General features: G+C 33.9%; 1 protein-coding gene across 2 annotated transcripts; it reads right to left on the reverse strand.

Moving 5' to 3' along the window:
* Positions 1-1,009: 1,009 nt before the first annotated feature.
* On the reverse strand, positions 1,010-4,240 carry LOC25500779 (uncharacterized protein At5g41620). Of its 2 annotated transcripts, XM_013589267.3 has the most exons (3): positions 3,859-4,240; positions 3,019-3,141; positions 1,010-2,694 (listed from the first exon to the last, which is right to left on the reverse strand). In XM_013589267.3, exons 1-3 carry the CDS (start codon positions 4,144-4,146, stop codon positions 1,426-1,428), a joined length of 1,680 nt encoding a protein of 559 aa, XP_013444721.1. In that variant the 5' UTR covers positions 4,147-4,240; the 3' UTR covers positions 1,010-1,425. The 2 variants fall into 2 exon arrangements, with proteins under 2 accessions (XP_013444721.1, XP_013444722.1); XM_013589268.3 differs by lacking the exon at positions 3,019-3,141.
* Between the last annotated feature and the right edge of the window lie 6,927 nt (positions 4,241-11,167).

The following is an 11,167-nucleotide window of genomic DNA, read 5'->3' on the forward strand; positions in this document are numbered from 1 at the left end:
TTAGAGAGTTACCTTATAATAAATCAGCTTTCCTTATACACATATAACTCTACCATAACTCATCTTTTCTTATACATGTACAAATCTACAAAATGTAAGCTCTACAACATGAACGACTCTAACTCCTCCGAGCTAAGTATCTAACAAACACAATAACTTAGATTTATGGTACAGTGAACATTAAATGCAGTCTATTGTATCAATATAGCACGTTGATTGACAGGGATGATAACATATGGAGTAAAGTGTTTGATTGACTTATTTGAACTTATCTATTGACATAAACACATGTTAAACACCCATAGAAAAAGCTTACGAGCCATAAGCTGCTTTCGTAAGCTACATTTGTGAGCTGACGGAAATAAGATGCAAACAACTTATCGATGTGCCAGTAGCTATTTTCATAAGCTCTCCCAAATTCTCACAAATGTTTATGTCAGTAGATAAGCTCAACTAAGTCAATCCAGTCAGATCTTATAGGTTTCATGATTTTAATTTTTAATACAAGGACCTAAAGATATGGAACAAAGTGTTTGAGAAGGCAGAGAAGTTGGCAGGCACTAAAAGAGGAAGCATAGAGCCGCTGTTCTGATTGAAACACTTCCTGCAGTGTTTCAAATGGATGAAATTTTGTATGAGCTCAGGGTTATAAATCTGTAGGTCTGAACCGCAGGCGTTAGGATTTCATTTCAATTATGTTAAGACTTTCTCGGCTCACACATATTGGTTGTTACCTTATTAATGTTGCCATATTTCACTCTGTGGAACAGTCAAAGCTTTGAATTATGATTTGGTTTATACTTCATTATATTTGTGGTTGATGATAGTTTATTGTTTTAAATTATGTCCTGTGTTACCTAAGTTCTCTGTTATCTTTGCATGATTTCATAGTTTAAATGTTAAGCAAAATTGATAAGAACAAAATTTGTGATTGTAGCCATTTTGAATTAAACTACTTATACTTTATGTCAACTAGCTACTTTAGTAACAACTACCGAGGCATATCTTGTTGGTGTGTCAAGTGTGAATTAGAAATTGGATGGAAACGTAGACGTTGAACAACATATAAGTGAGGCAACCCATTTACCTAATGCCTTAACATTTTGGGTGAAGATATGGTGTCTAAGTCACTTGTATAGTTGTTTTTACCCCAACTGATCTTTGAAGGAAAGCGAGATCAAAGATCTATTACAAATAATGGATACAACTCTGATCTTCTTCAATACTTATAGAAAAGAGATTATTGTGTACAAGATGGTTTTACTAGAATTTGATCGAAGATCCTAGCGTAATAATTTCCCTTTGCAGCTATTTCAAATTTCAATCTGGTTTTACTAGAATTTGATCGAAGATCCTAGCGTAATAATTTTCCTTTGCAGCTATTTCAAATTTCAATCTTTCAATTAGAAACTATTTTCTAATGAATCAAGAAGTGCTTTTTCCACGTTTGGACCTACTTATCTGTCTCTCTAGTCTTGCTTCAAGTAGTTTTGCCATCAACGTGTTTTCCTTTACTCCCTTTGGCAATTTGGTAGAAGACTCAGTATTGTCAAAATCCGAAGCAATCAACATTGATTTCCACCGTTTTATGCTGTCTTCTCCCATTTCACTTAACTTCTTCTCGACAAAGCAACTCTCGTTATTATCATTACATGACATGTTCCTCTTTATGTTTGCTTGCAAGTGAAAGTCCTCAGTGATTGCCTTTGACAGAACCTCTTTCCTAATTGAATTTTTGCTTCCTTTTTCTTGATGGAGCTCGGTAGCATTGTTTCTTTCCGTTTTGGAGCCAAGTTTTCGAAGCCCTTCAGCAGTAGTCTCTTTCGGTTCAAAACAGTCATTATCAATGGAATCTTCCTGAGTCATATCTTGTAGTAGAAAGGAATCCATTAAATGTTGACAAGGATAAATTTCCTTGAGCTCCTTCGGCGAGGAGTAACCGTATTTTTTAAAATCAATGGAACGTTTTGCATGAAGAAATGTTTCTATATCAAAACCTAACTTGTCAACAATTGAGATTCTATCTATGATATCACTGTCAGATTGTGCTCTCTTCATTTGTGTGCGCTCATCAAGCCAACCTTCTGAAATATGAAGGATTAGCCGATCAACATTCTCCCCTTCAAGGTAACCATTCTCAGAATTCTGCCTAAGACAATGAACTTTTTGTTCATAATTTTTTATTCCTTTGGCAAACTCGTCGCACAAATTCTCCAAAAGTATTTGTGCTTTTCTCTCTTGTTCAAGGTTTCTCAAACAACTAGAGAATGAAGATTTTACTTCAGAAAGCTCACAAGCAAGCCTCTGTTGCAAGCTTTCAGAGTGCTTTCGTAGCCTTCTCTCATCTTCTAGCTCTTCTTTAAGTGATTGTACCTCAGTTTGAATTCTATCATGTTCTTTATTCTTCCTAACAAATTTTTCAATTGTCATTTGCTTCATTAATTTCTCCATTTCCTGTCTGTTCATTTGTTTCTCTCGTATTAACTCCTTCATCTGTGTTCGAGAGCGATTTAGTTCCGTTTTTAAGGCTTTCACTGCTGATATATTTGATGCATGTTGTTCTTCTAGACTCCATATCCGGTTAAGTACATTAAGTACTTCCTTTGATGTTGCAAGGTTGTACCTTGACTCTTCAGTTATACCTTTGATATCTATGGAGCTTGTGGAAGTTACTTCACATTTATATGGTGCAACCTGTTTAAAGCAAATAACACATGCATCATTTTGTAACAGCTCCAAAGGATTACAAAACACGTTGAACATAAAAATTGTCTAGAACGATCAGTGAACAAAAGAAATCCATGATGACTAAGGCTTTGTTTGACAATGCCAGACACTAGCTTATAGCGCATCACCTCGAATGAAATAAGGTACGAGCATGACTTTATAAGTGGGGGCAGTCATCACCTTAGAAGCCGATTTTGTATGCATTAGGCTCAACCCAAATTCTAATAGTTTTGAACAAGGAGAATGTGATATAGAACAGGTAAAAGTTTCACTGTACAAAAATATGCTTACTTCAACTGAGTTATTGTAGCCAGGAGATGCAGGCGGTAGAGCACATGCATTTTTACCGACTGATCTATAGCGCTGAACAAGTGATGCGATGACATGCCTTCTTATGGTACTAGCAGATGGTGACTGAAGGCACAGAGTAACAATCAACATTTCAAAAGAAAGACATTAAAGCTTCAATACAATAAATCAGAGACATTATACAAAGGTTTCTCCATTCAACAATAGTATCCAAAAACGCCGACAACAAAATTAACTTCAGGAAATGAGCCATTCTAAAAATTTAGCAAATTTAAAGTAAAAGTTTAAGGCTATGTGTGTGTGATGGAACTAAGTGGAACAATGGGACACCCCTAACCACCAAATCATATCCCAAGTGAACAAGCACTTGTTAGACCACAGAATGAGGTAAAAGAAAAGTCAACAAGTAAGGTAAGACAAAAGGAGGAAATTCCTAGACATTTCTTTTTAACTAGCCCATGAATCACTATGAAACACGAACACAAACACATGGACGGACACCAGACAAAATGCTGACAATGATATGTCTAGACCCCAAGTAATTGAATGTAACTACACGAGATCACAAGTAATTGAGTGTAACTACATGTGTAGGTGTTGTTTTAATGTCTAAAACCAGACATGTCTTAAATCCAAAGTGTCGGTGCTACATAGAAGCTAATCACATATGAGTAGAGACAAGACGATATAGGTAACTAAGAAAAGAAGAAAGAAAAAAAACAAGCAGGTAGTGTTTAATAGTGCAAAACAAACAATTAACACACAGAGAAACATATTACAAAAAAAAAACATAAAAAACAGCACATAAACAAAAGACTAAACCTGGTCAGAAGTAGTGCTTTGGTGGTGGAGACGGCGGCGGCGGCGAAGAATGGTGCCACCATGTTTGTTCATTTTGGCAAATGGTGTATGTTGAATTTGCCAAAGGTTGGCACAAAGTTTTCTAGCAGAAGTTGAAACAATGCTATTTTGTTGAGATGGAGGGTCAAATCTCCATGTGGTTGATGGAGTACTACAAATTCCTCCCCTTTTCCCTACCAAAACACCTTTCTTCCACTTTTCAACCATTACTATTCTCTTTTTGTCCCCTCTCTCACACACAAAACTCATTGTTTATGTTTGAAAATAAATTTACTTTGTTTTAACAACAACAGACTTTACAATGTTTCTTGTTTTCTATGTTCTGCAGGTTCCATCAACAAGTTATGTTACCAAACTTATTTATAGCCACATCAGCAGTTACTTCTTCGTATATAGATGGGTCCACTATCATTATTTCCTCCCCCAAAATCCCCTAATTTTAGATATCTTTGTCACCCACCAATGAAATTAGTTAATCATTCCTTTTCTTCTTTTAATAAATTAGTTAGTTAATCATTATCTTCCTTAACATAAAACTCATTATCCTATTCATAGGGTTAATTTAGCCAATAAAAGTAAATTTATTAAGAGTTTAGCTAACACTGCAATATATATTAGATCTAGTAATATTTGAAAATGTTACTAAATCAAAAACAAATGTTACTATTTTGATCTAGTAACATTTGATAAATGTTACTAATTTGATCTAGCAACATTTGACAAATGTTTCTAAAATTGTCTTTATGATTATTGACATTATTATTCTACTATCTTAGTTTACTATTAAGAACTTTTATACTTTCGTCGTTGCGATTACTTGTATGTGTGTAAAGAGATTCTTGATAAAGTGAAGGGGACTCACATTTTAGTCTCATTATTACAATGATTAAAAAATTCATTTACTTGTTTGTGATTTTATATGACTACAAACTCTTTGTAAGTGCTGTCCTTTCTTGATTCTTACGGTTGCAAACAAACAGATAAATGTCATGATGCCAACATGGACCTGAAAGAGAAAGGGGAAAAGAATAGCCAAAAGTTACGATATGCAAATTTGAATTTGTCATTTTGCTTTCTTTCATGATTAACTAATCTAATCTACTCTATAAAGGTCACAAGGGTCTTGAATTGGTTCAAGAGTTTTTCTCCTTTTTGTATAAAATTATGACAAAAATATTTTGACCGGCAATGCCTCGTGTCAGCTTCTGACAGTACCGCCACATGAAATAGCGGTATTAACCACTACAAGACAACACAAAAAAATTGAAAGTGGGTCATTTGTGTAAATAAATCTCAAAATGGGTTGGATATAGATTTTTTTTCGTGTTAGGGTTGAAATTTTATTTGTAATTTTGAGCAGATTTTTATCATTAAGAATGTGTATCATCAAGAATAAGCTCTTCTCTTTTTTAAAGCATACATTCAATTGACTTTGGGTAAAAAAAGAAAATCTCTCATTTTGTGTTGTCTTGGTCAATACACCAATGTAGGGCTTAAGTTAGGGACTGATGAATCCATGGTCCACACATTAGACACACAACTTTGCAAATGGTCCTATGAGACCCTAATGATCATGAAGACATGAACCAAAAGGAGCTATGGTCAGCCTTCCCTATAATGTCATGCATTGGAGAATTTACTCCCTCGACAAGAAGTTCTTTAACTTGTCAAGTAATTATTTTGATTAGGGTGTTGTTAACGAGTGTCCTAAGAACACTCTTTAAGAATTCTAAATTAAGAAACTATTCATTGAAAAAGTCTAATACTTTAATTTTTGATGTATTGAATGCACAAATTTCCATAAAAATTTACTATCTAAAGTCTTTAAATAATACTCTTAAGACACTGGTTAACATTTCTATTTTGATATGTTGTAATTTGATAAGATGTTGCTCTTTCCGTGATTGTTATGGAACGCCTTGTGCTTCAACAATTACGTTGTTCGTGGTAATATAATTCATTTTGGTTTGTTAAAGAAAAAAAACATTTCTATTTTGATCATCATGAAAAGCCAATGCAAAACAGTACTATTATTCATAGAAGGGTTTTGTGCCCTTATGGGTAGATATTGTACAAACTTAACTCTCCCTTTTTTGTCTTTCGATCAACATCAATGGCTACATATATGACAATGAAAGAAGATTAATTAGACAATAAAATTGCCACCAAACCAACAGTTTGCCCAATAGGGAAAGTGTAACAAGAGTGAGAGGACCACAATTATCCTTATTGGACCACTTCTTTTAGTAGAATAATCTTATCCTTTTTGAATTAATTGTGGTCCAAGACTTAGTTTTTAACTGACATCAACAAGTTTTTTTATATCCAACATAGGTAATGATTGTATGATGGTGTAAATATATTTACCATTTTCTATATCATGAAACTTCCCCTTTCATATAAATAACTGTATTGAAACTTTATTAGCTAGGAAGAGTGTCATGAACATTAATCATAATGAGTCACTTTAGCAAAGTACACCACAAACCAATTTCATACCCTAAAAATAAAAAGTACACCACGACCCATGTGAATTTACTTATGTAGAAGCCTATTGATTTTTTTTTTTTTTACTCTCTTATTTCATAAAACTCTCTTCAAATTTTCAATATTTCTTTTACTTTTATGATGGAAATTTAGGGTGCGATGGTGTCTGGCTCAAGATAAGATATATTTAGAGTTTAAGAAATATTTACAAAGAGATTTATATTTAGGGACCCTCTAATATGAACCTTAATTTTAAGGGATTATTGGTGGATCTCATTAATTTACCTGCTATAACTTGTCCATAATTTTTTATTATATTTTTTGTGAACCATTGAACCATTGTGGGTCTCTTCCCTCTTCTTCTCCTTCCATGAGATTGACTCCTCATTTGTCTCACCCTTTATGTAATTAACATGCGTGAGACTTTCATTTACGTGTCAAATTATATTTTGATTTTTATTTGTTTCTATAGAAGCATTAACATTCAGTTGGGTAACTTTTATCATCAACTACAACCACCATACACCACACTTGTGTTTTAACTCCTTCCATTCAACCCAAAGTTTCAAAATTTCAATCACAACTACACAAACTACAACCACCCAAAATCAAATTTCTTCTCTTTTTTTTCTTCCATTTTTTCCATTTTACTCTGGTTACTCTTTCTTTTTGAGAAATGATAAATTAATCACAGAAATTAAACGCAACAAAAAAAATTAAACTTTATTGTCCGAAAAAGAAGAGAGTATTGAGATCTGTCATGAAAAAAAACGTGCAAGAGTATTGGGGAAGTGGATGCAACCATAGATGCTATTATTGGAGAAATGGGGAAGGAGATGTCGTTAATGTTTCATCATCAAACCCAAAATACCCTAATAGTTAATATATGAAGAAGAAGAAAACACCAAAAAATAATTGATTGGCTATAGTGGATAAACTAATGAGGTCCACCAATGATCCCTTAAAATTAAGGTCCATATTAACGGCTCCCTTATATTTATCCTCTCTAAAGAGATTGGCGGAGCTCGAACCGAAACCTCTTGAATAAGATTTGTCTATTTTCCACACACCAAACTAGTTCATATCCTTTTTTACAATATATAAACAACAATTATAATGAAGAAAATATTTAAAAAATCAATTATTAACTTTATTATATTTCATAATTTGTGTTTAAAAACTTTAAATGATACTTGCTTTTAAATGGATGGAGTAACAATAATTCATAACTTTTGCGTGAAATAAAGTCAATTTTGCGCGAGAACCATAAAATGCCGCATATTAACACATCAAGAGTGATTCTAGCTTTATCCTCAACAAGAAATCACTTCTTCTAGAAGTAAATCTTAAAATATCATTACCAAAAAAAAAATTGAGAGGAAAATATGATTACCAAGTTATTAGTATTTTTAAACCTTTAGATCACTCCTGGAAAAAATGTTGGTTCCTCTAAAGTGCACCATGAGCAAGATATCATTATCAGATAAGAAAATATTTGTTGGGTAGCTATAGCTTCGTCCCTGTCAATGTTGACCTAGAGCACATTATCCTCAAATTTCAAGAATTCGATCACTGCAACATACTCCACCAATTCTATAAACATCTTCCTTGTAACAATTTTATTTACACAAGCATGAAAAACAATAATTATACTACTTGCAAAATATTTCATTTTATCAAAACAATATACTAATATAGCAAAAGGGACCACATATATCATTTATACTCAAAGAAGATGTCATTATTCTGTTTTTTTATTTTATTTTATTTTTTGAGAAATCATACGTCTTTATTCTGTTGTTTTCCAGCAGAGCTTATTCAATGCAGCTAACATTCCGCTAAGAGTGTTTGGATGACGTAATAACCATAATTCTAGTTCTAGGAGACAATCAAATGCTTCAATTGAAATATCTTTCTTTCTGAAAAAGAAAAATCTTCTGGATATAGTATTAGAGTTATTCATTTTTATATCCCCGTGAGTTTAGCTCAGTTGGTAGGGATATTGCATATTACATGCAGGGGCTGGGGTTTGAACCCCGGACACCCCACTTCTCCACAATTAAATTGTGTGAGCTCTAGCCACTAGGCTACTTGACCAAAAAAAAGAGTTATTCATTTTTAAACTTTGTTGGACTACTTTTTTTTTATAAAATTTGCAACATAATTTTTTTGATAAGCAAGGAGAGAGGACAGACATCAAGAGGCAACATCGACTTACCAACTAGGTTGGCACCCCGAGAAACTTCCATCCTATGCCGCCAAACTCTAAAGATTTTATTAAAAAAAGGGGGGAAAATAATTACAAAGGAGGGGGACTAGGCCAAAACCCTCAAAAGAAAACATAAAGGAAATAAAAGCGAAAAACAAAAACAACCAAAAAAACAGATTAAGGAAATAAAAGCGAAAAACAAAAACAACCAAAAAACAGATTAAGGAAATCTGTAGTTAGGTAAACCACATCTATCCCGAAAGAAATTTATGAGACAGTCTTTAAAGCAATCTGAGTATCAGAATTACCGATACCTCTAACATTCCAATAGAGAAAATTCATGGAGCAGTTGGGTGATTACCACCCCGAGAACGGGTTTTAGTGGGCTGCTTTGCTAAGACATGTTGTACTTTAATTTTCTGTTTCTGTTTCCTTGTTAGGACCGGTGTGAAGTCTTCAGCAGCTGATCGTTCATCATATTCACGAACTCTGTGCCACAAATCTAAACCGTACTGAATATTCTTGCTGGGATGTACTTCTTGTTGTTGTAACTCGGAAACCACTTGCTCCTCTTGAACTGTCATGGGCATGCTAGCACTTACAGCAAGGGACCGCTCTACAATCACGGGTGACACCAAGGAATGGCTTGACCCAAAATGGACGTCAACGTGCTCAAAACTATGTTTCTCAGGAGAAGTAATAGTAATTGTGTGACATGATGTAGTGATGTCTTGGGGATTCATCCGTCGAAGCATTCACAATTGGATCAATTACAGGCAAAGGAGGCCGCATGTCTTGACTAGGCATATGAACCGCTGCCAAATCAAGAGGAATGGAATCATTAGCATCATTCGACGCCGAGATTGGGCTCTCTTCTCTATTTTGAGAGTTATGATTAAAATCCTTCGTCCATTGAGAAAGATGAAGGAGATCCGGTTGTAGTGATACAGTACCAGCCGTCCAAATGCGACTAAGATCATCCGGATGTTTGAATAAAAAATCGTAGTAACCCCTACCAAGGGGAACCATCTTCCATTGATGAATCATCTTCCAAACCTTGCCTAATTTAGAGCTAAATCGCGAGCGGTGTATGGTTTGTTGCCTTTAGACAAGATTAGCCATCCCCGTAGCGCAAATTAGCATTCTGTCAGGCCCTTAACATACTCGTCCTGACCTATTCAGATGGCAAGGGAATCTCCCTTGATGCAAGATACCGGGTAAGGAGCCTCCTCCACCGGAGAGGAACGAAAACCTCCTACTGCTACCGCAAAAGATTTGGGAGGGGCAGTGATCAGCTGTGCGGCTGTGACAGATGTTGAAGCATGTGACTTATGTACTGGAATTAACGATAAAGAGGTCGGGGCTGCCAATTCCGCCTGCCAATCGAAGGGCGTGGCAGAAAGTCTTGAAGCAACAGTGTGAGAACAATTATAAAGTCCCAATTTGCGACATAATTGTAAAAATATATAATGAAAAGTAATTTAAAATAAGAATTTAAAAACTTTTGGGCAAAATTTGAACTTTCAAAAAGTCAAGGTCTAATTTGCACGATATGAAAAAACAGGGTTTAATCTACAATTTTTATAAAACTAGGGACAAATTTGCAAATTTTGAAGGAAAAAGACAATTATAGGGACCAATCTGCAACTATTTTATGAATTAGATGGGCCAATTTGAAATATATAGGGATCAATGGGCAAAACCCAAAAAGTTAAATAGGAACTTTTTTTTTTATAAAAACTCGGTATCTAGTGAAAAGACCGACTAATACGAGAGTTAAGTAAGAACTATTATGTAAATTTCTTAGATTAATATGAACCATTGTGATTCACATTTAATAGAGTACAGATGGATTTCATATTCTTACTTTTTAGATGGTATTTGAAATTTTCTAAACTTAACTTTCACAAAATACTTCATGAAATTTTTTCATTTTAAAAATTATTCAAATTAATTAACGGTCCACACATTGAAATTTATATTAGATAATTTAAATTACCTTCTAAAATTGCAATACATCATTGTCTTGTAAATTCAACTCAGTTTGTAATTGTATAGACATTTGATGTGTTAGAGCGCAGGTTTAAACTCACGATTTTCACTTTTTTAATACATAAAATATGTGATTCTCGCCATGACTATAAAAATTTACATACATCCCTTTCACAAGGAAGATTTTGTCATTTCTTTCATTTCTTCCCTAATTGGAGCATAAAAACCCACCTAAGGCAAGGTTGTGATATAGATCAAGTCATAACAAAATTATTCAAGGAAAAAAAAAAAGTAAAGTTCTTCACTGGTTAACAATCTATAACTTTTTTTTTTTAAAGAAACAATCAATAACTAGTTATGATGAAATTCTCTAAAAAAAAAAGTTATGATGAATGATACCGTAAAAAATAGAATACCAGAGAGCAGAATATTGAGGACTAAGCATAGTTACTTGAAACTTAAAAAACTAGACACAATATTTTGAAGTCCAGCAATAATACCGTAACATGTCCCATTTTCAAAGTGATTGGGACATAATCAAGAGAGCAACGAGACATGTTACAAGTTTTAAACCTATTTAGT

The sequence above is a fragment of the Medicago truncatula genome, chromosome 8 (genome assembly GCF_003473485.1).
Source record: "Medicago truncatula cultivar Jemalong A17 chromosome 8, MtrunA17r5.0-ANR, whole genome shotgun sequence".
NCBI classification, from domain to species: domain Eukaryota; kingdom Viridiplantae; phylum Streptophyta; class Magnoliopsida; order Fabales; family Fabaceae; genus Medicago; species Medicago truncatula.

What these genes read in the sequence shown, in the direction of transcription:
- LOC25500779 (XM_013589267.3), bottom strand. Translation starts at nt 4,146, where the DNA reads ATGAGTTTTGTGTGTGAGAGAGGGGACAAAAAGAGAATAGTAATGGTT. An exon ending in AAAGCACTACTTCTGACCAG is followed by an intron (nt 3,142 to 3,858) that starts GTTTAGTCTTTT and finishes CTGTGCCTTCAG; the next exon opens with TCACCATCTGCTAGTACCAT. An exon ending in GCTACAATAACTCAGTTGAA is followed by an intron (nt 2,695 to 3,018) that starts GTAAGCATATTT and finishes TGCTTTAAACAG; the next exon opens with GTTGCACCATATAAATGTGA.